Source organism: Suillus bovinus (genome assembly GCF_016758785.1).
Source record: "Suillus bovinus strain UH-Sbo-P2 chromosome Unknown EDB93scaffold_133, whole genome shotgun sequence".
NCBI classification, from domain to species: domain Eukaryota; kingdom Fungi; phylum Basidiomycota; class Agaricomycetes; order Boletales; family Suillaceae; genus Suillus; species Suillus bovinus.
In genome coordinates, this window is record NW_024542189.1 from 22,535 (window position 1) to 49,567 (window position 27,033).

Genomic DNA, 27,033 nt, shown 5'->3' on the forward strand with positions numbered 1-27,033 from the left:
AACCGTTGCCAATGGCTTACCATGTTTGTGCCAGCTGTCCCAGCTCAACTGCCCCCCGACAGGTCACGTGACTTATCACGTGACCTTGGGAACTTATGTATGTGCCATGATGAACATTGTGTGATGCCTACCGAAAAGTGTGATACTCTACCTACATGAACCGAGACTCGTCATCTGACCAAAGGATATGCTCGAAATCAAAATGCAAGAGAGTGCTACCCCATGATGACCCAAAGATGACTTGTCAAAAGTGTCGGGATGCAGACAGACTTAGTACTGCTGCTCGGAGGAAGAGGAAGCGAGAACAAGAACAGGAACAAGAAGCTCCCCGTCCTGCTCCATCTCCTCCTGCCGGCAATATAGACGAAGGCACAAGTCAAGCAGCAGACCCAGAGTCCAATGATGAATCCACCCTAGTCAGTATTCAAGATGGATTCAAGGAAAAGGGTACTTACATGCTATCACAGTATGAGAATGCTCAGTGTCTATTCGCAGCCCTACGAACCTCGTTTAAAAGCTCAAATGATGTCCAATTTCATGGAAGTTACCTTGTACCTGAGGATCCAATCACAAGTGAAAAAGAGAGGGTCCAAATGGCAGCACTTGAGGTCTGGAGGACAACCGGATATCGTTTCAGGTAAGTCGAATAAGGTGCATGGTTTTGACGCTTACCGTGATATTTACAGGGTACAACACAACTACCCCCTCAAGACAGGACACAAGACAATTCTATGGTGTTGTCAAGATGAGGACAAGAAACAGAAATTCCGGCCAAGCCAGAAGGAAGGTGTCAAACACCGTGATACAATTGGAATGAAGTGCTTCCCTTGTCGGAGCGCTCTTACCATATCTTGCTGCAATAGAATGGGTAACCAAATTAACGCGCGCACATTATCCATTAGGATGAGGCATCATGACGCACATGTGCCTTACTACGATGTGGCTATGCCATCAGATGCGACCCAGATTATCCGTGACCAGCTCGAGTGGAGTAGTCCGAGCTCATTGGCCCCGAAGATCCAGGCACTTTATCCTCGTATCACAGCATCACAGGTACATTTTGCATGGATGAAGATGAGCGAAATACTCTGGAAAAAAGATTCAGATCAGCTTACCTCAGCAAAGATGCTGTTGGACGAATTTGGTCGAGATATTGATGTCTTTGATGTAGAATTGGCGGATGGCGTGGAGCAACTATGTTGGGGGATGAAAAAGATAACCCAGCGGCTAGAAGGGAAGGTGGTCGAGATTGGCCTTGATGCGACATGTGAGTAATGGTGTTCTGGTTAGCTATATTGACCATGGCTCACATAAATCGTCAGACAACACAAATGCTAAACACCTAGAACTGTATAGCGTGCTCGGTGAATTTGATAATGCTGGCTTTCCATTATCATATTGCTTGCTTTCGACTGCAACTGCAATCGAAATTGGGAAACGAACAACAGCACTGCGACAATGGACAACTTACCTTCGAGACAAGTATGGCATCATTCCACGATTTGTTCATGTCAATAAAGACATGGCCGAAATCAGCATGTCCAAATCTGTCTGGCCAACGGCAAAGATCCAGCTTTGCTGGTGGCACCTGCGGAAAGCCATTCGAGAATGATTAGCAAAATCAAAATTGTCAACAACTCCATACAAGCCTGCTCGTGCAAACCACGAGTTTCCCTTCATCGACATCTCATTCGCACCCGCAGGTACTGCAGACACTGGAGAATTCGAGGGTGGTGTCCTTCTCGAACCCGATGAAATCCACCCTGAGGATGAGGCCGTGCCATCACTGTCAATTTGCATCCCAAACCTGTCTCAGCTCCATTCCAGCAGAGATTCGGAGCCTAATGATGTTGATTCAGTGGATGATGAAATCAATACCAACAGAAATCCGCTAACAATCAAAATCAAGATACCAAAGAAAGGTCTTGAAGAACGATCAGCAGACATTCATTCCAGAGTATTTTGTCCCACTCACCTTCGCGAAACGGTAATTGCACTGATCGAGCACCACTTTTGTGCCCATCCACTAATACCGGGCTACTCGCATCCAAGCGCTGTTGGCATCCATCAGTGGGCGGTCAAACAGATGTATACATTTTGCAAAGAAAACAATCTTTGCGAGGTTTGGGCTTACCTATGGGAGAATTGGTATCGACGTGGCCGGTGGGAGCTTTGGGCACAAGCAGTTGCACCAATGGAGGTACCGAGACTAAAGACGACTATGATAATGGAAAGCCAGTGAGTAAATCATTCAATAAGTATATAACATGCACTTACCGTTCGAATTCTAGCTGGCGTCGAATCAAGGTTGACTATTTGTACCATTTTTCGAAGCCTCGTATCGATCTTCTGGCATGGATTTTAGTCACCAAGCTCGCACCATCATACTCCAAAAAATTAGATCACTTACTCCACGACACTGGCCGTTTTCGGGAATTGTCGTCATGGCGCAAATCATTCAAAAGCGAATGGCAACGAGCGCTCGAGACACCGATAACAATGCCCATGAATGCAAAATATCGCCCCGATGTTGGAAAGTGGATGTGCACCTGCCCGCACTTCGTCAAGAGCTGGTTCCTTGTCTGCAAACATCTAGTGCAAGACGTGCATATAGTTAGCCCAGTGTTTTTCTTGGAAGTTCAATGTAACTGAACATTACCTTTCTGGTCGCACCCATCACTCGTTCCATTGCGTGACAGCCTTCCTCCCGATTCCACGGTACAGCAGACATTGCAATACTCGGTGAGAGGAGGGGAGGACGCCCACGAGAACCCAACTGGAGTAGAGGGAAATATATTTGATAGGGAAAATGAAGAAGTGGAAGATGAGTTTGTGGATACAGCGGCCGGACGGATGGATACACGCACCTTTCAAGAACGCTTCGAGGCACACATCAAAAACCTCCGTGATTTTTGTGATGGTCTCCAGTATCAAATCCAGTTCAACGATCACAGGATGCTCAATGCCATCGAGCGTGAGGGTGCATCATTCATCCGCCTGATGGAGAATTGCCTTGGTTGAGAGAAACGAGAGAATTCGTCACGGCAGAGGAGTCCAACAACATGGGAAAGGGAAACATCGAACGCGATGTTCTATCGCACCCGCGCTATCAACTGCCAGTGATGAAAGTACATAATTGTATTACCAGAACATCAGATTCAAAAGAACATACAATACAATTACATACTATTGCCAAAGATAAGCATCGTGTGTTAGTCATTGTTACACGTCGTTCATAAGTCACGTGAAGTCACGTGACCTGTCGGGGGGCGGTTGACCTAGGTAACTTATGTTTGTGCCTACGTTATGTTGGAGTTGATCCATTGAGTTGCGAGAGAGATGTGTTCGATCGACGAGGTAAGCTGATTTAATGGTACTAGGTTCAAAGTCAGGCTTATGTAATATGAGAGTTGAAGGTGATTTCTGTTCTGCCGTGTTCAAGTCATGCTTCAATGTTCTTGTCAGTATATCATCGTTTGGGCACCTGTCACTCCTGCAATCACTGTTGCAGTGCTCACCCCTCAAGGTAATGCTATCTCGTCCTTTTGTGCAGCTTCAGGCTGAATAGGTATGTTTTCAGCCCGTCATTGTAAATCGAGCTCTGCAGAATATACTTTAACATCCTCTTCCTCAGTTCTTCAAAATCTGAAGAGTCATCTCGAAGCTCATTCATTTTATTGCTACTCTATTCCAGCTCCACCCCACCGATGCATGTCAGCCTTTGAATGTCATTTCACTCACATGCATTTATGGCGGGACCATCTCTGCATCAGATTGAAATCTATCATTGAACATCTTCTGCTTATATAAGGCTGAAAATCTGATACCTATACCATCCACTCTCGCCAAGCGGTCACCTTCCCCTAGTATATCTATTTCAAGCCAGCTTGGTGTGGTGCCAAACATGGATCCCATACGCATGTTGAGAACCTGTCATGTGTTCCTGCATATGTTATCTTGTTTTAAGTTATTCTTAGGTGTCAGGATGCTCACTCCTTGTCAGCTTTCGGACATGCAATGAAGGCACCACACGCTGTACATCTTTAACCTCCTGAAGAACCTAATCAAACCCTCTTCCGAGGGTCTCCCCCATCATCGATTTTATTTCACGCTCTTGGTTGGGTGTTTTATCCCTCCAAATTCATCTACTCACGCATGGCGCATTTCCTTCTTCAGCGCCCAGAACTTGACGTGGCCGATGTCCCAATGCTATATGACATGTTCTATGGCACCTCAGATGACTAGAAGGAAGAGCATGGATGGATCGTTAGGTTCCTGTCTGACGGTATGACGAGCACAGAAGATTGGAAGGTGCTTAAATGCCGACGACATACATGAGAGTTTCTTTCCAGTCTTATGCAGAGCTCAGTTCGCAATCATGTGTTGCGACGCGCAGTACTGGAGGTCTGTGGCGCCAACTCTCTCATCGACCCTTGATTCGAATTATTTTACAGGTGCTCGCTAACCTGACTTCTAATGCACAGACATGGACTTCCCTCGGTTTGAAGACATCTCTCCTGTCCTAGATAGAGATGCAAGTTCAAGCGACAACACAGCAACGAGCCACTCTTACTACAATACGCCCATTGAGTCCTGAAGCAGCGTCCTGTCAACCTAACATTCTTTTTTGTTCCTCAAGTCATCCAGGCTCTTCGCTTTGACCTTGGTGTGTATTTGGGGATCATCGTGATGTTCAAAAACATCTTCACCAGCATTGGGTCGACCCTCAATTGTTTCCCTTAAAGGATTACCACAACTTCTGCTGGAGTAAGTACCTTTTGTTTTTCATTCACACGGACCACGCTCACATACATCATAGTGCGGTGTTATTGATGTGGTGGAGAAGAGACCGTTGCGTTCCAGCGTGCTTGCCTCGATTTCCAAGTCACCCATGGCCGCATATTCTGTTGCTTGTTATATCCTGCAAATCAAGGATCGTCACAATGGGAATATTGTACATATCGGTAAGTTTTACCTGCCTTAAGAGTACAGCAACGGGCATTGAACTTGATTTCAGACTTTGGATTCCTGTTTGATATAGATAAGTTGTTCATTTCACCGCCGCCGATATGCTAACTGACTTCCTTCCTTCCTTGAATCCATAATGTCTCTTGAACCCATAGCACCTTTCAGCTGGTTTGGTATCAAAGTGTGCTCCATCAAACTGGTTGCTGCCTTGCGGCTTTGCACTGTCTTGAGACAGGTCTGGGAAGATTTATATGCCAAGCATCAGCGCTGTACTGGCGATAAAACCGTGTCTGTGGAGGAGAGGTCCTTCCTAAGAGATGCATGTACCTCGCTCATGATCAAGTTTGGAGGAGAGGCCACCATAGGTACTTTACTATCTCGAACCTGTGTTATACATACTGACTGCTCGCCTCCACATTCAGGCCCTCTGCTCGGTGTTCCCCCATCTTTCGTGCTCTCAGGTGTTTCCCCTGGTGTGTACATTGCCGCACAGGTGATTGTAGAACACATCCCTGTGATACCATCCACATCACTCAGCACCGAGCTTTCGTTGTCTATTGTTGATGGATTCACGGGCGCGTTACTTCTCTGCGGTCTCACATCTTTATCATGATACCTTGAGCAATTCTCTGATTATATTTCACAGGGAGTAAAGTTTGAACCCAGCTCCTTTAAGCTAACCCCCAAATGGTCGTTTTAATAGGCAGCAAATTCTCAAGGCTTCAAAATATTTCAACATCTGACGGTGAAGGCTTTTCTCTCCATCCAACCTCATGCAGATCAGCTTATCAGCACAGTCCAGCTCATGCTAGTAACCGGCCTCCCGTCATTCAATGGTGAGCCGACCATCAAGCACCTCAAATATTGGTTTGCACTTGGATTGAATGAGCATCAAGCTACCGAATGGATGATGGGAATCATCTGCAATGTTCATGCAAATGTGGGGAGCACAGCTTACGATGAGTTCCAACGGGTGCGTAATTCTTGCTTGCGATCATTAGACATTCTTATATGATTTGCTCAGATATAAAATGGTCAGTCAGATGCATGCTCGATGCGATCCCTTTGGGGCCTGAGGTGTTTGCAGGTATATGATAGCAATGCATCTGCTTACGATCAAGATGCATGGAGTGAGCTGGTCGAGGACCAACAGACTAAGGTTCGGATGGGAGCTACTTTAATATATTTGTCTCGGAAGCTTACAGGTTTGTTACAGAATCTCATCCAATCCATATTGGATACCATTGCATGTTCCTGGTGAGCATCAGAGCAAGTTCGGCAAGGCATGGTCTAAAATAATGCTCCTGCGTCTCTCCTCCATTACCTACATGAATATGAATATGCCATGTTTATGAATTATGGAATAATTGCACCCCCCCCCCCCCTCCTTTTTTTTTTCACAACTTGATTTTTCGCATGCGCTTTTGATATACTTAGTTGTCATTAGCTCACTGTACCGCAATAAACGATTTGCCCCTATCGATTTTGAAATAGGTGATTATGTAATTTTATATGTTGGTTTGATCGCCCTGATGGACACCATCATAGTGCGCCATTGTGTCCAAACTAGGACAAGGTCGAAGTGCACTGACGCCTGCCAACCACCCGTATATTACGATGTATAAGTATTCGACCATCGTGTGAATATCCCTTGAGCCTTTTGCTCCCTTACGAACTTTCAACATGTCAAATATCACTTCAAATTTTCTTTCTATTTTCCAGTCACCTTTGAACACCCTCCTTGAAATCGAACACACTGAGAATACCCTACAAACTTGGCTCTGGAAACAAGGAGCCGAAATTGTTAGTGTCCTTACTTCATTTGAGCATTGGTCTCTCATAACCTTACCTTCAGCTTCCAGACTCCCTACTTATTGCAGCTTCCATGCTGTTTGGATCGGTCGACCCGCATGACCTGATATCCCTCATTGACATGAGCCTCGTGGAGATCGCGATGCAAACACAACTCCAGCAAGAAGACGGTTTGACGGTCATCCCTGTGCAAAGAGGGCGATGCTTGATGGAGGAGAGAATGTATAGAGCACAAATGGAAGTTTAATTGTTTAGTAAAGCTATGGCCAACTTGTGCAAAACGCTGAACACTACGACTAGTTCAATTGATTCACGTAAGTCATTCTGTTTAATAGAACGCTGTACCAAAAAAACATCAAATTTATTTCTAGCTACATCGTGTCTTGCTCCAAAGATGCTGCCTGTGGATGCTGTCTATGTGGAATCATGCCAAGCACTCAGCTCGGCCAATTTCAACTGCTTCCCAGCTACTCAATACAAATGCATGGCATGGCTTTCCGCATGCTGCAAGGCGTCACTTCTGGCGTCATCACATTTGTACCACACCACAGAAGCTGGTAACAATGCCAACCAAACCCTACATGATTCTCTACAATATCCAAATCTTCATGAAAACCTCTTTAAGGTAAGCGCTTCTTACATATGAAGGATGCGGTGTTCTGACTTATTCAGCCCGGTGATTGAATTTTTAATCTACCGGGTTATTTGAAGCATTTTGTTGATGATGTGGCATATCGTGCATACCTGAGTGCATCTGTTGCAGAGTCAAACAAGTCTTTAGCATACCCCGACAATCGCGGCAGCTTCAAAGCAGAGTCCAAAATGTTGGACGAACTCAAGATTGGGTTCTGTATCATGTACTTGAAGAAGCAGCGCGCACAGGCTGAAGTTGATATGTTTGCTGAAGCAATAGCGTGCATTGCTATTGGTGGGTATGATAAACTTTCTGCCTCGAGTTCTCTCCATTAATGTGGCCGTTTGCTCGCAGATGGCATGTCTGCTGGAAGCGCTACAACATTCACATCACGTTCACCCGACCATGCCAATGATTGGTTTGACGATTGGCACTCGACCTCATCTTTGTCTTCCAGTGCCTCCAGACTTCTGTGACACTCGTGTTGCTGTACCACCATTTGTACAAGTAGGTGTTTCCCTTCAAAGACGAAGTATGTTAATAACTTTTACTTCTGTGTAGGTATTTTTTTGTACGTCGCCCTTATTGTACGTTATTCTTACTGCCCTTTTCATCAACTTTGCCTATCAATTAACATTTACTTCGTGGCCGCGCTTTTGATAGGTAGCACATCTGGCGTATGATATTTATATTCTAGCCACACTTACCCACTTGTTCTGAGCTTCCTCTTATCATTCACATCAGGTTGATTCTGCTCATTTGTTTCGACACCAGTTTTTTTATGGCTTTGTCAACTCATAATATAACTTGACACGCTTATATCCAGCACCCTCATAGTTATAGGGTATAGACTCTATTGTATCCTGTCTCTCGCTATATCATTTCTTGCCTTATGGAATTACTCAGATCTTAGTGCGAACTGCATGAACCTTATTCTTGATTTTATTTTATTTATATGAGTTGAAATTTGCGGCGCTGAAATCTAGAGGTGAAATAAAATGTGAGATCTTGATGTGTCCCACTTGGCTTATATGCGACTCAAGTATGGTACTGCTTTCTAATTACTTAGCACCTACAGTAGTCCAATGTTTGTAGATGCCAGTCGCGCTTGTGATGGGTGGACAGGCAAAAGCAAGCAGGCAGCTATATAGTTATTGTAGCTTCCATGTAATTTAGATAGGGTATATCTCATTATCCAAAAAATTTCACAATGCGATATAAGTCTACTGAAAATGTGATGATCAGCAGCCATTCAATTACAGCACATGGGCGGGTTGGTTATCACACTGTTAACTGCTTCCAAGGCACACATCAATGTGATAATTTTCTGGCACAGTCATATCATAAGTTAGATATGTGGGACACCATAATAATCATATTTAAAGCTGGTATCACACTGTTGAATACTTCTACGACACACATCAAGGTGACGTGTTTCTGGGATAGTCATACCATACAGAAGATATGTGAGACATAACAATAAAGCTAGTATCATAGTGTTGAATTCTTCCAAGATATGCATCAAGGTGATGTGTTTCTGGCACAGTCATACCGTACGGAAGATATGTGAGACACCATGATAATAATATTTAAGGTTAAAACATATCATACAATAATTTTGTTTGATTACCAATTGTATCTACTCATATCAACTTCCAGTTAATTTCCTGATGTAACAGGTTCTCCTCATCCATTATGATACTAGCGGGTTCCTGAAATATTCGAGTGCTTACAACCTCGACGGAAGGCAGATAGGTGGCTACACCATTCGGATATCCATTTGATTGTGACGAACCACGGACCACACGTCCAGTCCTACCAACGACGGCGGAGGGACTGAAGTCGGTCATGTGCAATCAATAAGTGGAATTTGCAGTGCCTTCTACTGCAACTGCACGTACAACCCGTGTTCCTGCCACACCGAAAAAGTAGGGACTTCCAATCCTTAAGCAACGACAATGCATTGGGCCACATATACCCCATGAAACTGCGACTTGGTCTACCCAATTCGGAGGTACATACAAGTCAAATACCCTTGCGGAAATAACAAGTATAACACCATGGATTGGATTACGCATGGATATCACATGATCCTTGTTATTTGTTGTCCATATCCATTGATTTCATGATGTTGGTAAATGTACGGCAGACGTATGGGTGGGTGGGGGGAAAACAATGTCTCTGAAGTATATGGTCGTGTGTAAGTGCTAACAGCCTGTCTTTAGTGAAAAACTGAATTTTGATGAAACGTCTGTCGCTGACTGTAGTGCACACATCCTGTGAAATAATAAGATATCGACATCTGCAAAGTAATGCGACGGGATGTTGCGCTCACATAGCTGGTGTTATGTTTCCAATTTGTGATATCCACATAAGAGCGGTCAGCATGGGAGCCAGTCACAAGTAAGCAAGAAGCGATACGCTCGTCAAAGACATCAACTAGAACGCACGTTTGCATTCTGGCTGTTTCATGCGAGCTGAGTTCGACCATGATGGACAGCTCACGAGCTAAGGGATGCGAGACGTTTGTGGAAATAGTTTTGAAGGTCATGGTGTAACAATATGCAGTTGGACTATCGTGGCATGACACATAGACCATGAGGTCCTGTCTATGGTCAATACATGTGAGATGCAAATTCGATTCGACGACATGTGTATGCGTTGTGAGCTTGGTCCCAGTTTTGAGATCAGTGACTTGGGATTTGTACCGGTAATGTGTTTGGCTTTCAGGCGAGCAAGCAGAAATATACAGGTGATTATGTGCAATGGAGCTAAATGTGATACCCACATTGATGTGGAGGCTCCTCGTACAATTGAGGTCGAAGGAGCTCCATGAGATTGAATTGCTCCTCAGCTTCCGCAAACACTCCGACAGAGACATGGTATACGGTCGTGGACAAACAGATATCAGTCCTTGTGATGCAAGCTCCATAGCATACTGCAACTTAGGAGAGCTTTGAACCGTGTTGTACATCATCTTGCAACTCTGTTCAATGGTATGTTAGTGACATTTCAAGGAGCCTGGAGCACACTGCAGATGACACACCCAAGAACACGTTATGATATCGTGTGGCTCAAGAAAGCCAAGGATATAGCAGAGTATTTCAGGCAACATCTGACAAATAAAAGCTTTCACAGTCTGACCAGTCATCCGATGCCAACGTGTAGGGGTTATCATCATGTAAATGCTTCGTGGAACTGCATTGAACATCAGGAAAAAACAAATATTGGTGTAGTCCCAGTGACAGCTACATATTGCTACATAGTCACTGTAGTGATATGTAGTTAAATACGGGGCTATGTAGAGCTACGGGAGGCGCTGGGAGTAGTTGTATTCACTGTAGTAGCCAATAGTCATATTCTAAATCAATCTAAGTACTCGTAGTGGACATACAAAAAGTCTCGAGGTCAATGAATGGATCTAAGTAAAATTCACTCACGAACTCATACACATTCGCACTTGTCCACATAGGATTGACCAATTGACCCATCTTGGGTATGAGGTGACATGGACGAATAATCTCGTCAACATGAATCACAGCCGAATTCCGTTGCAAGTGACGAGTTGAACGAGATATTAGACGCAGACCAGACGACTTGTCTGGCTCTCTGAATTGGGTAAACCATTCAACGTATGCAAGGGGTCGCGGGTACACGCCAAATTGACGAGGCAGCCTGAACAACACACGGACCTGCGCAACTCAGACAGCGGCTATAATTTAGATATTGTCATTGTAATACTTCGTAAAATGGAAGCCATTGACATACCATTCAGCATGAGTAGTGCCTTCGATGCTTGGACACCATCACTGCTAACCAGTGCCATGTCGAATCAATTGGGGGAACCTGGCTTCCATCCATAAGACGAAGGAAGCACTTCAGGCGTCGCCCTGACCTGTAGGCACTTGGGCAACTCGGACACACGAGAGTCAGGGGGAAGGATAACGACTACTTGACGGAAAGTGTCAAAACGATCTTGGGGACCAGGCACAATGCTATGATTGTGCGGCAAATGCTTCTGTAAAAATAATGTGAGAGCAGGCAGGAAATTGACGGCGCCATGCATGGTTTCGAGATGTTGAACAGATCAACGAGGATGTGGGGCAGTCTTTGCCAGAACATGAATGATATCCTGCGAAACAACAGGCACCACATCAAAGCCCTCATTTTCAGCATCAGAGTTGGAATCGTACTCAGATTCCCATTCTGTCCGGCGAGCGGCACGCTCAGCCACCCATTCAAGGTAAGTGGTTCGGCAGAAGACTGCCTCCTGGCGTTGAAGCCATAACACCATCTGTTCCTCGTAGTCATGCTTGTTACTTGCACGGTAAGCCTCTTTAGCAAAGTCGATGTGGAGGCGCTCGGGAAGTTCGGTGTTGAATCCATCTGCAGCTCCGAATAGTTTGATTGATTGTACATAGTGAGACAATTGATGTAGCTTTGGGATGTTGAAGTGTTCACGCACTGCGAGCTCCTGTAACACATCCTTGTGGGTGTGAAAAATGGCGAGGGCATTCTCCAGACCATCCAGAGATTCGCTCGTATGTGTATGAAGTCGTGTGTAATAGCAAAAATCCAGTAAGGCCTGTGTGACAATGACAACTTGACTGTGAATCAAAGCAGCTCAATTCATCAAAACCGAGCAAAAAGGCAGAATATCATAGTAAGTACCTTGGGACTGCACCAGTAATTAGCGCCATGAAAACACGCTGCATCTCCTTGTGCTCAGTTCCGGTCCATTGCTTGATGCTCGATATACCTTTTTTAAAATGACGGAGACCAGGATAGTCTGGAATGGCCTTGAAGCGAGCGTCAATTTCGGTTTCTCCCACAATGTCGAGGCACCATTTGACAAGATGGTCTGGTAACACTATCGAGGAGCAAATGCCTGCTACTCAGGTGAGCAAATGACTGCTCGACACTGAAGAGGCTGCCACGGTAGTGATGAAGATGAAGAAACTTTCGGATGGCTCCCACTATCCGAGTCATGTAAAAGTCGCCGATTTTGATGATGTCTCCAAAGACATCCTTGTAACCGCAATTTCTCTCTTCCGCTGTCTAATTGTCACAAAGGCGCCGTTTCCAGATTCCATTGCTGACGAGACAATGCTGGGAAAAGATGCATGGTGTGAGGCTTGCCAATTGAAAGGTGTTAACATTAAATTGACGCCTTTAGCAATTAAGATGGTAAGCCGTCTGTTATCCATGCATTCTTGGACTGACTTATATTATATCTTACCTTTGGAAAGCTCTTGAAACGCACATCACATGTGCATGGTGAACTCAAAACGAAGATGCAGTCACTTACTCGAACTTTCTTTGGCTTTCGGTCGAGTGAATTGAGGGACGTTATAAGGCAAAACCATGATCTAGCGGAAGCCTTGAAAGATGGTTCATCGTTCATTTTCAAGGTATATAGTGCAATGGTCTACTTTCATGTACTGACAGTGCTATTAGGACTGGACAGCGAAGACGGGGATATACAAGACCGAGCTACTCCAAGACAGTATCAATGTCATGTGGTTTGCAAACCGAAGCGACGAGGGCATCGTCTACAACCAGTTTTTCAACCCCATGCCTATCAAGCTTATTGCGCTCATGCTTACAACTGTAAGTCATCTCTCGCGTTCATATTATCATTGACATGCCTACTAATTGTTGTTAGATCGAATGCTGTATTGACGAGTGGATGCAGGGCGTGAAGGAAGACATCAGGTTCACAGCCATCGCATATGGATCTGTCTACCACAATCATTTGAACTCACTGCAGCGTTTTGACAAGCGCACGGCACCTTACAAGCTCTTTGAAAGGATTTGTGACAATTTGCATGACGTGGCTCGGTGAGTTTCACTCAAATTTTGCAAGTGCCAGTCTAATTTGCGAAGTTTCCATGCAGGTGTAGTAGATACACCCACTACATTCTCAGACGCATCCAGAATCAGTGATGAGGCAATCGAAGATGCCATTCGAGAACACCAGCTTCAGGAGGAGAGTGGGCAGCGAGGCTAGTGAGAGCAGGAGCTGAGGGTCGTAGCAGTACCGCCGTTAGTATCGACTGATCTGAATTTATTGATTTGTTGCTATTTCATGTGCTATAATCTGAGTCACTACTATGGTGCGCTATGGTGTGCTATATAGTTGCTTGGAGTCCCACTCCTATGAACTACAATCTACTACTGATTTACCACAGTTGCACCATGTGGTGCTACATAGTGCTACATAGCGCTATGTAGCACTACATAGTCACTTCAGTTGCTATGTAGAAGGCATGTAGCAACTGAGCTACATTGACTACACGGACTACATAGTACTATGTAGTCAGGTGGTTTTTTCCTGATGAATGTGGATTATTATTTGATGGGCGGACGGTGCAGGATGTTGTACCGCATGAAATATAGATTACAAACTGCGATGGGATAAATTTACTAGGTGCGAGAGATGTCAATGAAGTTTTGCGAGGTACGATGAACTCAACCGTGGCATGTAGTATCGCCGGGACATTCCTGCGGGCACCTGGCACTCTGTCATTTCATGTAAACCCATCATATTGCTGTATCATATTCACAAAGGCCCTCCGGACATACCTGTACCCTCCTCGTTGTCGGCTTGAAGAATATTATCAGAAGACGGCTGCCAGCCTGATCCAAATAACTGAACACTGTGTCGGTCAGTATCCTGCGCCCGAGGCCACAGCGATGACCTCCATCACTCAGCGAGTGCATCCTGGAGACCCTCATCATGTAATGGCTATCTTATTTGTCGTCGTTGCATCTGCCCTAACGTGATTTTGCATAGTACCTGCACAGCCAAGAGTTCAGGTAAATGACGGTGGAATGGTCGATAAGCTAGAAGTCAGACCAAACCCATGTAGGCTGTTCTTTTACGTGACATTTTTTCTCATTGAATGTTTACAGCACTATTGGATTATCTATGGTGGGCACAATAGTGGACATCGTGTCCACCCTGGTAGGACCTGTGGGTCCCACCGTAGTCCTGATCGTAGCAGGTGCTATACTCGCCGTATGGACCGGATATTGTTTGCACCACTATTTGTTCGTGAGCTAAAGGATATCGATATCAACATTCTTCCACATGCGGTGCTTTAGCGCTTCATGGCCTACATCGTCGTAGGGCCATCAAGCTCGCTGTTGCATCCTACTTCGACTCCCTGATGAGTGGAGAGGTCCATACTTGAATTCAGGATTACAACAGGCACTTGACCGTCCTTCAACGCGCGCATCGCGACACCTTGGATAAAATTCTTGAGGTGATGCAATTTTATAGCATCGACGCGGAAAAATGTCTATGCTTAAACATATTCTATCTTGCCATCCACATATGGTCAGTGTTGACCAGATGGATATTTCGTATCAGCCAGCAAACACCTTCACTTTAAGGACGACTGGCTCTTGAAAGCGGATCTCCGTGCTGATAACTTGAGCCACGAATTTCTTTTTTCATTGATTAGATATGAAGCCCATAGAATTACTTTCGTCGGATGTGTAGAGCTCATTTCTCGTTCTGCTTTCATCATGTAGAAAGGCTACAAAGTGTGATATATACTGCACCGAAGCCACATGCAAATTACATCTCAAGGACGACTCTGTAGTAGGTTTGAGATCTGAGAGTTTGGTCAATCTTCATATCTCCTGTGTGTCATGCCGCTACTACACATTACAGACATTGTGTTGTACCAATTGTGACATGCTATAACACTGTAAACCTCTTCAACACTCTAGCAAGATGGTCCCTCGAAATTTCATTACCGGTGACAAACTGGTTGCCTTTGTATAGTATTGTAGAAGCCGGCATCCGTTTTGAGACACCTAAATGCTTGAAGATAGCATCTGCTATATCAGCACTTGGCTTTGCAGTCTCCTGGTCTTCCACCCCGTGCTTGCTACCGCCTTTCACGTGATACTGTTGTCCTTGTGTGGCCATGATACACAACTTCTTAGTAAGGGACGCTTGAACAGTCCTGCCCAAACGATCAAAATTGATAAGTCCCCTTCAGAATAATTCATTACTCACTGATTCTTGGAGAAATACGCGGAACAGCTATCAACATCCGACATGGGTATGACATATTTTTGTTCTGATGCTTTTCAACCAAATGGGCAGCAGAGCATCGGAACAAAAATATATTTATCGGTTCGGGGTTCGGGACGGTTCTGGACCCGTTCGCCCAGTGCCAGAACCGAGAACCGTACTATGGTCCGGTTCTGGCCGACACCTGGACCATGGACCGAATCATAGGGGAACCGGACCAAAAGTCCGGTTCGAACCATGGTTCAGGACCGGACCAAGGCAGCACTAGAACTTAGAACAGTGGCACACTCCAACGTTAACTACCACCAGTCATGGTCCCTTCCCTTCCACTAGAAATCCAGCAAAATATATTGTCTCTTTCCATTTGCTATCCATCAGATGCCGCCAGAATAATGAGGGTATCACGTAGGACACACCGGTGGTAAGCATACGATTCAATATCGTAAATAAGGTTTTGTATTGATTGAATACTGAGGAAGAATTGAAACATTGATGTATAAAAATATCACACTCTCTGATGAAGACGAAATCAAGGAATTTATGGCATGTCTTCGCCTGCGACCAATGCACATTCAATTTGCAAAAACAGCCATTAACTCGCTGTATCTCGACGGTGTGGTGGATGCGTCAACTGTGTTGGACATCCTCTCGCTTTGTACTCGTGTGGAACATCTTGCTATATTGATTCATATATATCCGGCCATGGATGATCGATCATCACTATGGCTCACCTTCGATCATCTGCCACTCAAGTCCTTGGTGCTTTACACGGGCATCCAATTCATCAACTACATCACCACGTCCCATGTTTTGACGAACCTTACCCATCTTGATCTCATCGACAGAGAGGTGCTCAGAAACCCCGATACAGGCTTGGAGACTCTTCATTCTTTAACCCACATATGTCTGGTGCTTCGGATCGATAGTTCTCATCTAGCTGCAATCGTGCGTCTGGTCGGTAATGCACGCCTCTGCGTACTGGCGTTTCGCGTGGAAGATTCGCACAGTCAACAGTGAGTGGTTCGTCGCAAGCATCGCCAGTAGATTATCCTAAGCGATTTGAACAGAAGGGCATCGTTGCTTGTCACACGAACGCATCATCGAACTCGCAGGTTATGACCATTGCGAGAGCAGCCCTGAAGGCGATCTCGAAGACGATTTCGAAAGTGATCATGGAAGTGATCCTGAAAGCAATCCTGACACAGAACCATGCACAACTTATAGCATGGCGAGGACAAAGGGTTTCTAAAGAGATTACAGCCATTCAATTTACCATGGCAGGAGTGGAAGCTCGATGCCTGTATATGATGGCACTCGCCAACGTGAACTTGTTTGTGAGAGTACTATTAGATCCGTCATCCACTCTGCTTGATTAATCCAAGATGCGTGTTGTATTGTCTATTGACATCCGATTCCGCTGAGTCCGAAGATACCGAAGCCGGAGAGGAACGGGAGGAGGAGTAGAGGGTACGAGCGTAAGAAGTGTGCCGGGGGCGGAAGGAACAGGGAGTACCTGTTGACATCGGGACCGAAATGGTCCAAAGTAAATTTTTACCTTCAAAATAATCGAGAGCGCTTACCGTATAAATACTAGCGCCCAACCGTTGCGAGCGTCTCAGTTCTTTCTAGAGACTGAGACGTGAGTCTACACCTTTACCGTTATTGTTACACTTAACTGACTTAGCGTAGTTGCTCTTACCTGTTAGGTACACGCTTCGTCAATATGAGCTCTTTCTAGAGACTGAGACTTGCTCTTACCTGTTAGATCCTTTCTATCCCGCTCTACCTCTAATCTCTAGATTGTCCTGGTAAAGCGATCCTTGAGGTCATTCATATCTGAGAGCGTGACGGACGGCAAGGAAGCATGATGGGGTTCTCCTGACTTCAGCACGATGACTGCACTCCACGAGTATTGACTGGAAATGAGTATTATGACCGAGCCGTGGCACACTGCCGCTTGCAGGGTTTCATATCAAGGTGAGAGTAGGTACCGCGAGAACCACGCATCTCGGCTACCGCAGCGTCCCATCGCCTTGTAAGTCTCTTACACTCGGTTGTTGCCCGATTGATATAAGCTCTGTCTGTGATAGTGACAGGACTCTGGACAATTTTGAAACGCGTTTTCTCAGCTCCAAAGAACTCTGCGCCGGTCTCATATTTACCGACTCGAGTTGGAATCTTGAGTCGAGATGTCAGCGATCACTGCTGGCCACGGCTCGACTGCCTGTCAATATAGAAAGTCAAAGTCACAATTCAAGCTGTGGACGGAGATTGCTCCCTCAAGGTATCTGGAAAACCCAAATGTTTCCCCATTGCTGCACACTATCAATTACCCCTACGTGCATTGAACAAAAAATTTGGTCTCTACAAGAAGATCATCATTCATCTGCGCGGCTCTTCCCATTCTAATGCAGTTGACGTGCGAAACACGTTTCTGTCGATCATGGGGTATATGAAAGATGTTTTGATGGCGTTTCTGGCTGACGCTAGTGCATCCGCCAACCCACTAGAATCAAATTTTAGATCTCCAGCGTTGGATTATTACCTGTGGTTGGATCACAAGGCAGACGGTTTTGATGATACGGCTCGCGCGCGCCTGAAGATGCAATGGAACGTGACCTTCGATGCCCTCAAGAATGGAAAGTGCGAGGACATTTTGAAATTGCGTACGAGGCCTTCAATCCAAATCATGTGTGGCTCTAATTTTCAAGGAAGTTGATTGGCATGCATACCACAAGCTAAAATGCAACGACCATGATTTCTGTGGGGCGATTCAGGGCTGCGGTGGAGGTGAAGATGTCCAGTCCTTGTTCCTTGCTGTCGATGCCTTGATGGACGAACTTGACACACCTAACGAAACGGTTGGAACACAAGTTCGTTCTGCGGATGTAGCGCACCCGTGTATTCAGGCAAGTGCGATATATGAATCCTCGTGCTTCTGTTGACACCGCTTACTCCCTCAGCTACCTGGTGCTTCATCAGGAGTAATAACTGATGTGGATATCATAGATGCCCGTGGGCTGATTTCGACAAACGTATGCGATAACTGTAGGGCGACATCTGATCAGAAAGTGCTGGAGACCGAAACCAAGCAGCACGCGGTGGTGCAGCTGAAAGGAGATTGCTCGTATTCTGATCGCGAAGTACAAGCGGTGCATCGTTCACAAGACCAAGTGATTCAGACTGCAGTTGATCACAAAGAACATGCGGTCCAAGCCAACGAGGGTCGCTTCTATTCTCATACAGACCAAGTGATTCAGACTGTAACTGATCACAAGGAGCATGTGGTCCAAGTCAAAGAGGGTGGCTCCTATTCTCATAAAGAATTACACGCAATATCTCATATGCAAGATCGAAGTATCCAAACTGAAACAGCGAAGGAGCATTCAGGACAACTCGGGGGACATAATTCCCGTTCTGGTAATGTAGTACCTACTGCTGTGTCGCCAATCACTGATCAATGCATCAACTACGAATATTATGTGTGTCATACCATCTTCAGCCTGTCATTATCTCCAATGCTGACATGACTGAGATTATTAGGTTGATTTTAATGACCGGGCCTCATCCACCATTGATGACCAATGCTCTGGTGGTGTATCACAAATCCCCGCAGGTAGCGTTAAGCCACGGTCTCCACCTACGTACGATAGCTTCAGCGTAGTTGCAGAGGACTCGGCACGATATTCGGTTGATCCGCCCGCTAACAAATCCAGACTTCTTGATAGCGATGGTGGTCTACATACTGGTACAAGAAATTATGACCATACTGCGCCTCTCACGAAATCAGCACCACGAGGCCGTAAGCAAGAGTTTATTTCTACAACAAAACCTCAGAAAAAGGGCAGCAGGAAGTCGCCTTCGGAGCATGGAAGACCCGTTGTTTTTGCGAAACAACAACCCATGCCGAGAAAGAGGAAGGCAGGGATCGCACCTACGCAATCACGAAATTACACGATCGACGACCTCGTGTCTGAGGCTGAGATGGACACTCAAAACATTCAACCTCATGTAAGTAATTGAACCGTGTTCGGGTAGTCTCATCTGAATTCATCACATAGATGCGGTCATTTCTGCTTGATCCAAACAGAGATGAATTCATCGCGACACATATACAAACACATCATGATGAGCTATTATCCGTGGCTACCTTCATCGCATCCCTACTGCGCGCGGGAAGCCTATCAAATGATCTCAACCCAGGCGCATCATCATTGATGTCCATTAACCTCTGGCTTGATTATATCGCACAGGAGTGTAAACAGGCGACTGAGATGGACAATGGCACGCTGCCACCACTGGTATGTGATTATGCTTTTTTTTTTACTTTTACCATCTTCATTTTGTGGTATTCGATTGGCGATCAGTCCCACTGCGTCCTCCTCGAACTTTCCGCTTGCGCCAGGAAGGATGAAACGTCCTTACGTGACGCATTACAGAAAACCTTCTGGGTGAATATGTCCTCACGGTGGTATATAACCATGTTCAACTGACTGACTAATCGCTCAGGATAACAAGAGACGCAATCGTTTGTCACCCGTTCTTTTATATCTGTGCAAACTACGCAAGTCTCAGCCTGGTGCAGATGATGAGTATGCACGTGGATTCAAAGTTTTGGCACAGATGATACAAAACAGTCAGACGAAGCCTTGAGTCATTCATAGAAGTGCACAGCTACTCTTCTTCCGGGAGCCCTTCTCCGACTCTATGGATGTTACCCCACTGTCGTTCTATACATACATCATATATAGATTCATTGGCTCACAAAAGCTGACGAAGGGATGGTTATCGTCCACGTGCAGTTGCATGCAAGTAAAACTAGAAATCACCTTCAACGGTTTCACGGCTTTGAACAATTGATTACAAGCCGAGTTGAAGACATGCCAAATTATAGTTTCTGTAACATCTCAGTATTGTGGAGCACAACACAGACTTTGCGTGACATTAAAAATTTTCAAACGCCTTATGACGTCACGGCGCTGTCACGGGTATCATTGCACATGCAGTATACTGTATATCAGTAAATGCATTACTAAAGATTAGATACAAGCTCGATACATGAGGTAGGAGCCCACGATAGTTGTTGAGCCAGCCATGTAAATCAAATTTACCTGGTTGCGCCGGAAGCATTGCCGACAGAAGGCCAACCTCTGACTGAAGGAAACACTCCGTCACTTCCTTGGCGAACTTGTATTGCCGTTGTTTGGTCGAGTCCAGTCATGGACTCGCGATGGTTCACCGACTCCGTGTTGCAGAAATAGGCAAAGAACTCGTTGGAAGAAAAAATAGCACAAAGGAACGTGGCCTGAGCTAACACCAAGACATGCAGTCTGATGCGCATACAACAGAAAGTAACGCGCACACAAAAACAAGCAAGGCAGACATGCAGCAAAGAAAAAGAAAACAATTCACGCGCACAGGAAAATAAAGGGTGCCTGGAGGTTTAGAGGACCTTACAGAACCCTCCTCCAAACTTCGTGAGTTGGGAAAGCCATGCAGAAGATTCACTCCTCAAGCAGGCTACGTGAAGACTTCCGGAATTCTTTCCTGTTAGTGGACGAGTCTCCACCAAACGGGTTGATGATGCAAATCTCAAAGCAGGATACATGTAGGTGAATGTCCACGACATTGTTACACCTGTAAAGGTGCGACCACCGTATTGTATCTAAGCTAGGCATTGAGCCAACGGCCCACCCATAAGGAGCGACAGCAAGTGGGTAGTAGAAAGCAAAATTTGAGTTTGTGAACCCGTGATATGTTCACACGCCACGAGCAATTTTGTGGGAGAAATATATTACTATTAGACGAGGAAACCAGCAAATTTACGAGGAGAATACAGCTCTAAACTCAGTATGCTGACTCGTGGTCTCTGATCTATTCCAAAGAGATCTCTTTTCTTGCAAAATCGCAAACCATCTCTCTTTACATATCAACGACTGTCACGCTACAAGGATTCTTCAATCATGAATGCCAGCGCACTCCTTGCTAATACCCTACCTCCAGGTTGACGGACGTAGGCCGCTTTTCAATTTTCAAGACTTCATTCTAAGCTAATGCCTGTCTTTAAAAGATGCTGCAACGCGTCAAACTGCTACTCAGCAACTTGAGAGCGCTTCTAGGGAGAACTACGTATGTTCAATCACTCTTTTGTTTATTAGCCTTTAGCATGCTCAGACTTCTCACAGCCAGTGTATATGTTGATGTTATCAGATGAGCTCCGCAACGAGAATTCTCAAATCCATACCCGCAATGCCGCTAGTCTTGCACTCACAAATGCTCTCTCTGCCGGTGTACGTTAACGCGTTCTTCGTGACCTGTAATGATCTTGAAACATCTTGTATAGGATTCAACAAGGCAAGACGACTGCTCTGCAAGATGGATGGCCCTCGATGTCGATGCCAGACAGAAGATCAAGGAGGCATTCCCATTCGAAGCATTCAAACAAGGTATTCTCATATATATCCATTACTGTCTCTGCATTAGCATTCCTCGCTGCTGCTGACGTAGAAGACCGCCTCCGCCGTGCTACAGAACTCTTCGTCAAACGTATCAAAGAAAATCGCATCAGCCGTGGACGAGTCTTTTTCCGTCAGCAATTAGCGGCAATTCAACGCGAGCTTCAAAGTTTGCAAAGCTCTCCTGCGAGTGTTGGTCCTGGGTTCGGTGGGGAGGAGTATGAGGCGCAGAGGTACACGGAGGCTATTGGAGAGTATCAGACTTTGGAGAGGAGAGTTGTTCGTGAGCGTTTTCGTCTCATCTCATTTCAAACGCACGTCTCGTTTCAAAACCACATCTTGTTTTGTGTTTTGTCTCTATCACGAATGTAAATGCTGATCACACTTGTAGTGTCTCTCAACCTCCTGAACCTCGTACAAACCCTCATCATTATCGCGCTCGCTCTCGACATCGTTCAGGTCGTCCTCTCCCTGTTGGGTACAGGTCCGTTCTTCCTCGCTCGTATCATTCAATTCATTAACCTTATCAATCAATCAAGTTCAGACCCGCAGCACATTTGCACATCACCTCTTGGTTATGCATACCCAATCCTTTGCATGGCGTGCTACCCCTCGCACGCGTACTTGCACTCCTTCCTCTCCTCGTGGCGCTCTTCTTCCCTCGTGTCATTTACCTTTCTGCGCAATCATATGGTTACACAGAAGAAGTTGATGTATAGGGTACGTTGCAGACCCTTGCAATATTAGTGGGTCATTTGTGTGTGTCGTATGTATGTGTGTATAATTGTTGAACTGATCCAGCGCCATAGTATCATGTGCATCAGCCAGCTGATTGCGACACGCAGCGCAAAGTACCTGCAGACAGATCTCACGGATATAGGAATGTTCCTTCGACCCCCAAAGGTCAGTCTGATAGCACCAACAACGACAAAACATGATCGACCACATGGGGCTTTGTACAACTGAATGGCAACGGGACTCAAGACAACTATATATGGAAATCTCAACAGGGCAATATCAATTCATTTGCAAAGTCATGGATGAAGATACAGTCCTCCGTGTCTTCGATGTCTGAGTACACATTGAGGTCACATTCATCAACACATCTCAATACATCCGGTCCTCTCCTGTCACAACCGGTTCTTACTGGGGTTCAGCACTCATTCAAGTCCATCCCGCCTTCGCCGTCTATAGTCCGCCGAGCCACCACCTGGACCAGATCCCATTCACCCTCGTCAACGAAGCCTTCGGCAAGGCGCCTCGCGGCCTCGGCTTCACGGGACGAACATCCAGTATAGACTGGAAAGAGACAAGCGCTTCCGCAAGCCTTCCCACTTGCCGTTGGACTTCCCCTGTGAAGTATATACACATCTAATCGTCCGGTCGGAGCTCGTGAGCTCGACCAAGTGTTCTAAGGGCAGCCACACCACGACCGGCTTTACTGCAGGCTTCACCAAGTCTCAACCATGGGAGTTGGTCATCGACGTCCGCTCGGAGTGCCACTTGAAAAGCCTTGATGGATTCCGCATAGTTCCTCCTTATCTGTGCCCAACAAGGTTGGGGTGGAAATAAACGTCATAGTATGATCCTTTACCAGGTCCACAACACCAAGAGCCTTCCATGCCCACGCGTTTGTCGGAAGATACTTTCCCGAAGCCGCGCCATCACCTTCGTCCATACCCTCGTCCAGCCAGGCAAAAGTATCTAGGGGATGTAGTACCTCGTGTCCTGCGGCCATGAAGATATTGCCTGTCGGACAATGTCGCCATGCTCTGCTACAGAGTCTGAAATTGTAGCTTACCGATTAAATCGCTGTCGCTGAGCTTTACTTTACCGTTCGACAAATTCTTGTCTGTCATTTGCTGACAACAAACTAGATAATATGTCGTGATTATCTTCTTCGTGCTAGAATAGTATCATGCCGTTCATGAATCATTTCTGTAAGGTATTGCTACAAAAGAGGGTCATTGAAAATGTCAAGTATTCGGCCACAATGATGGTACAAACATGTAGTTCATCGAAGGCAAGCCTTGCACGCCTTAAACATTTAGTGAGTCCCATGGCGCATCTCGGTACTAAAAAATTAAGGATGACGCCCTGTGCCACTGTGCGGAGAGCATGAAGAGTCAATATGAAAAAGGCAGAGCAAGAGAATGCGAACCCAGGGAAGTAGGTGGGTTGCAGAGAACTGAAAGTGTCACTACGCAATTGTGAGCTACATTAAAAATAACAACCGAAAAAATGATTGACCTGATGGCGATCAGCAGAGAGAAATAAGCTCAGCCTAGGTGTTCTGCAATGGAGTGCAGGTCACTGATGAGACTGGAAAATAATCTGAAGAATGGCTTCTGTTGGAAGAGAACGACTTGTTCTTCGTGCATATTCGCCAGAACGAGGACGAATATCGACAAAATCTTGGTGAGATGTTGAACCTTCGCCTGGTCGTTGTCGATTCCAGAAGCGTCGCCATGATACTTGATGATATAGACGATCAACCGCGACATTGAGTCAAGAACTTGGAAAGCGTATTCGACTCTCCGTTTGCCATGCATTTGATGTAGCTGTTCACACTTGCCTCCGCACACACGCGGAAGAAGAATAAAGAAAAGTCTTCTACCTTCAAAATCTCCCGCTTCGTGAGCTGGGAGATGAAGGGGACGAAACCCTTCTCCAGGATGAGACCTCTGGAAGATGGAAACCCATTGCTGGAACCAGCTGAACAACTTTTCCTTGAGCTGCTCGGTTTCTGGCTTCACCGAGGGCTGGCGGATCACCATACCCTCCGTTGTGGGTCTGCAAACGACTCGGAGGTGCTCCAGGAGAGAATTCACCCTAGTACACTAGTCAATACGAGCCTACTGAATTCGGTCATAACGTACTCTTCATTAGCATCGCCAGCCTGTGCCAACTGTACAAGAACTTCAACAGGGTATGTCAACTGACTCTGGGAAGCAACCGGGGGGTCACTTGATAAACATTCGCATATGAGTACTGCTGCGAAGTTTTGCAAACTGAGGCGAGGATCGGTAAACAAAATTTTCGCTAGCTGTTGATCCCGAAGCGAAGTGCTGACAAGACCGCTTCGTAGCAGAGTCGCAGTGACAGGGATGTTGAGTTTGCGCTGAAGCAATGTGAGCGGTGTGTATGAATTAGGGTAATTCAGAACTAACCTCTGCAGAGCAGCCATGTGATAGGCTCTTTAGCGACGTCTTCGAACGTGCGGCACGGTTGGTCCAACAAGGCAGCATAAATCTCTCTGCCAAGCTGAGAGCTAGACTTATACAGGAGTTGAACAATCTTCTGAGACATGTGGAGGGGAGTGCGGTTATGATCGATAGAGCTCGCTACAACGAACAGGATCTGCTGAAAAAAGCGACGAAGATCATGATTGGGAGGAAGGGCAGCCAGTGATTGGATGGGCACAATCTCCCCGATCTCGGGCCAGAAGTTCTTGTGGTCACCGACACCATTTGTTAGTTTCATATTATGGCACACACAGATAATGGTACTGACTCCCGTTGCAGCGAGACCCCGAGATGTCTTTGTGTCCGCCATGTTCACTGCATTATGTGACGAACACGTGCTTTTCTAACAAAACAGCTCGTCAGACCAATTCATGACCGATTTGTGTCATCAAAATTTACCTGTTGTAGCATTCCGCCATGAGATTGAAGAAGACTCGTCCTAAGTTGCTCAGGCTCAGGACCTCCAAGGCGGGTTCTTGCTTGAGGATGTCGTTTAAGAAATAAAGAGCGCGAGGGCGGTGCTTGGGAGGAAATAGGTGGACAAACGATGTGGCCAGAATAATGTGAAAGGCCTTGCGTACTCTAAATGGACGATAAGTCATCACTGCAGTTTCAAGGTTCTAACAATTTCCACCCACTCTCGAAGTTCACGGGCTATGTTTGACTCATACCTGCGGACCAATTCCAGGCCGCTTTCATCCACTTTGATGGAATCTGTGTATTAAAGTTCCTGTAAATGGACTCGAGCCATGACCATGTTCGCTAGCAGCGAGTCCGGGAGTGCCGAAAAGGCATCCTGAAGAGATATGTCAGTGATATCTTCTGGAACGCAATTCAAGAACTTGCAAGAATAATGTCACAAGGATCGCTATCCACTGCGAAGGTCAATTCCTCTGTTGATCCTTCGTCATCATGGGTGACCTTGCTGTACGCAAAGTATCCTGTCAACATCAGCGCTAATGCGCTAGTCGGGAAGAGTTCTATGAACTGCTTGATATACGCAAGACCAAGACTCTCTAGAGTGTCAAGTTCAGTAATCATATTTAATTTGATGGCGTGCCCAGTACCAACTGTATCAGAATCTCTTCCTTCAAACCACATGCACCACGCAAACTCATCTGGGATGCCAATCGTCACAATACCGTGAACGATCTCATCCAACTACATGCCAACCTGACGTTTGTCTGGGTCAGTAGAGGGGAGTGCCAGGAATAATTGTTGTTTATATCGAATGAATTTCGATTCTGTAGCGCGCCGCAGTGTATCCGGTGTATGGGAGATTGAGAATATCATTGTATAACGCCGGAAGCTGCAAGGCGAAGATTAACTTGACAACCGGAGTATTCGCAAAGGCTGGTTTACCTTTGATGAATGCCAAACCTTGATCCCGATGCCTTTCCTAAGTTGCTCAGGCTTAGGACCTCCAAGACGGGTGCGTCGCTTGTCAAACTCAGACTTGATGAAGATCTCTTCTTCTCGTTCCGTCAGCGATATAAGTTCCTCATAGACAGCGAGTGAGTTGTTGATTGCCGATTGCGTAGGAAAATTGAGGACGACATGGGATTTGTAGGATCGGGTGGATGAAGTACAAAGAGGAGTCTGGTAGGTAAAGGAATAATGCATGAATGACCTGAACACGTTGAGTAAGACGACTTTAATATGGGCAAATTCATACTTCATGGCGTGTCCTATGTTCCCGGCAAATATCTATGAATTTTTGAAGGGTTTCGGCACATTTTGTGGCATCGTCGCTGTACGATTTCAACTCTCAGCCTCATCAAGTGTGCATCACGATGAGAACGCAATCACTTTTTTTCGCAAATATCTGCAATATGTGCTCCAGAGTATCCGTTAAATCGTTCCACCTGT

The 27,033-nt window shown here is 45.8% G+C and overlaps 11 protein-coding genes across 11 annotated transcripts; 6 read left to right on the top strand and 5 right to left on the bottom strand.

Annotated features, from left to right (window-relative positions):
- Positions 1–236: 236 nt before the first annotated feature.
- EDB93DRAFT_1243573 (uncharacterized protein) lies at positions 237–3,021 on the top strand (the record flags this gene model as incomplete). Its single annotated transcript, XM_041452160.1, has 9 exons — positions 237–447; positions 496–637; positions 687–818; positions 864–1,053; positions 1,075–1,267; positions 1,323–1,549; positions 1,649–2,238; positions 2,292–2,613; positions 2,725–3,021. The coding sequence occupies 9 exons, from the start codon at positions 237–239 to the stop codon at positions 3,019–3,021; spliced, it is 2,304 nt and encodes a 767-aa protein (XP_041301314.1).
- Positions 3,022–5,104: 2,083 nt separating this feature from the next.
- Positions 5,105–5,581, top strand: EDB93DRAFT_1268430 (uncharacterized protein; the record flags this gene model as incomplete). Its single annotated transcript, XM_041454283.1, has 2 exons — positions 5,105–5,333; positions 5,391–5,581. The coding sequence occupies 2 exons, from the start codon at positions 5,105–5,107 to the stop codon at positions 5,579–5,581; spliced, it is 420 nt and encodes a 139-aa protein (XP_041301315.1).
- Positions 5,582–6,651: 1,070 nt separating this feature from the next.
- Positions 6,652–7,890, top strand: EDB93DRAFT_1256690 (uncharacterized protein; the record flags this gene model as incomplete). The annotated part of the gene is made up of 6 exons (XM_041453989.1): positions 6,652–6,771; positions 6,824–7,002; positions 7,081–7,094; positions 7,152–7,405; positions 7,492–7,708; positions 7,769–7,890. The coding sequence occupies 6 exons, from the start codon at positions 6,652–6,654 to the stop codon at positions 7,888–7,890; spliced, it is 906 nt and encodes a 301-aa protein (XP_041301316.1).
- Positions 7,891–10,785: 2,895 nt separating this feature from the next.
- EDB93DRAFT_1096032 (uncharacterized protein) lies at positions 10,786–11,058 on the bottom strand (the record flags this gene model as incomplete). Its single annotated transcript, XM_041446751.1, has 1 exon — positions 10,786–11,058. A coding segment is annotated over one exon (273 nt), but the record flags the coding sequence as incomplete, so codon positions are not given.
- Positions 11,059–11,501: 443 nt separating this feature from the next.
- Positions 11,502–12,285, bottom strand: EDB93DRAFT_1096043 (uncharacterized protein; the record flags this gene model as incomplete). Its single annotated transcript, XM_041446754.1, has 2 exons — positions 11,502–12,037; positions 12,099–12,285. Coding segments are annotated over 2 exons (723 nt in total), but the record flags the coding sequence as incomplete, so codon positions are not given.
- A 378-nt stretch (positions 12,286–12,663) lies between these two features.
- On the top strand, positions 12,664–13,030 carry EDB93DRAFT_1052400 (uncharacterized protein; the record flags this gene model as incomplete). The annotated part of the gene is made up of 2 exons (XM_041444702.1): positions 12,664–12,825; positions 12,872–13,030. Coding segments are annotated over 2 exons (321 nt in total), but the record flags the coding sequence as incomplete, so codon positions are not given.
- Positions 13,031–15,122: 2,092 nt separating this feature from the next.
- On the bottom strand, positions 15,123–15,490 carry EDB93DRAFT_1109012 (uncharacterized protein; the record flags this gene model as incomplete). Its single annotated transcript, XM_041447915.1, has 2 exons — positions 15,123–15,393; positions 15,447–15,490. The coding sequence occupies 2 exons, from the start codon at positions 15,488–15,490 to the stop codon at positions 15,123–15,125; spliced, it is 315 nt and encodes a 104-aa protein (XP_041301320.1).
- A 466-nt stretch (positions 15,491–15,956) lies between these two features.
- On the top strand, positions 15,957–20,117 carry EDB93DRAFT_1256694 (uncharacterized protein; the record flags this gene model as incomplete). Its single annotated transcript, XM_041453990.1, has 8 exons — positions 15,957–16,409; positions 17,701–18,130; positions 18,180–18,337; positions 18,428–18,946; positions 19,008–19,475; positions 19,526–19,765; positions 19,832–19,915; positions 19,974–20,117. 8 exons carry the CDS (start codon positions 15,957–15,959, stop codon positions 20,115–20,117), a joined length of 2,496 nt encoding a protein of 831 aa, XP_041301321.1.
- Positions 20,118–21,431: 1,314 nt separating this feature from the next.
- Positions 21,432–22,638, top strand: EDB93DRAFT_1268446 (uncharacterized protein; the record flags this gene model as incomplete). Its single annotated transcript, XM_041454284.1, has 7 exons — positions 21,432–21,477; positions 21,535–21,593; positions 21,650–21,754; positions 21,808–21,910; positions 21,948–22,202; positions 22,311–22,403; positions 22,472–22,638. 7 exons carry the CDS (start codon positions 21,432–21,434, stop codon positions 22,636–22,638), a joined length of 828 nt encoding a protein of 275 aa, XP_041301322.1.
- Positions 22,639–23,290: 652 nt separating this feature from the next.
- EDB93DRAFT_1268447 (uncharacterized protein) lies at positions 23,291–23,778 on the bottom strand (the record flags this gene model as incomplete). Its single annotated transcript, XM_041454285.1, has 3 exons — positions 23,291–23,461; positions 23,514–23,668; positions 23,721–23,778. The coding sequence occupies 3 exons, from the start codon at positions 23,776–23,778 to the stop codon at positions 23,291–23,293; spliced, it is 384 nt and encodes a 127-aa protein (XP_041301323.1).
- A 420-nt stretch (positions 23,779–24,198) lies between these two features.
- EDB93DRAFT_1268453 (uncharacterized protein) lies at positions 24,199–26,844 on the bottom strand (the record flags this gene model as incomplete). Its single annotated transcript, XM_041454286.1, has 10 exons — positions 24,199–24,751; positions 24,799–24,885; positions 24,932–25,040; positions 25,090–25,507; positions 25,564–25,746; positions 25,799–25,866; positions 25,919–25,960; positions 26,007–26,180; positions 26,232–26,325; positions 26,527–26,844. The coding sequence occupies 10 exons, from the start codon at positions 26,842–26,844 to the stop codon at positions 24,199–24,201; spliced, it is 2,046 nt and encodes a 681-aa protein (XP_041301324.1).
- Between the last annotated feature and the right edge of the window lie 189 nt (positions 26,845–27,033).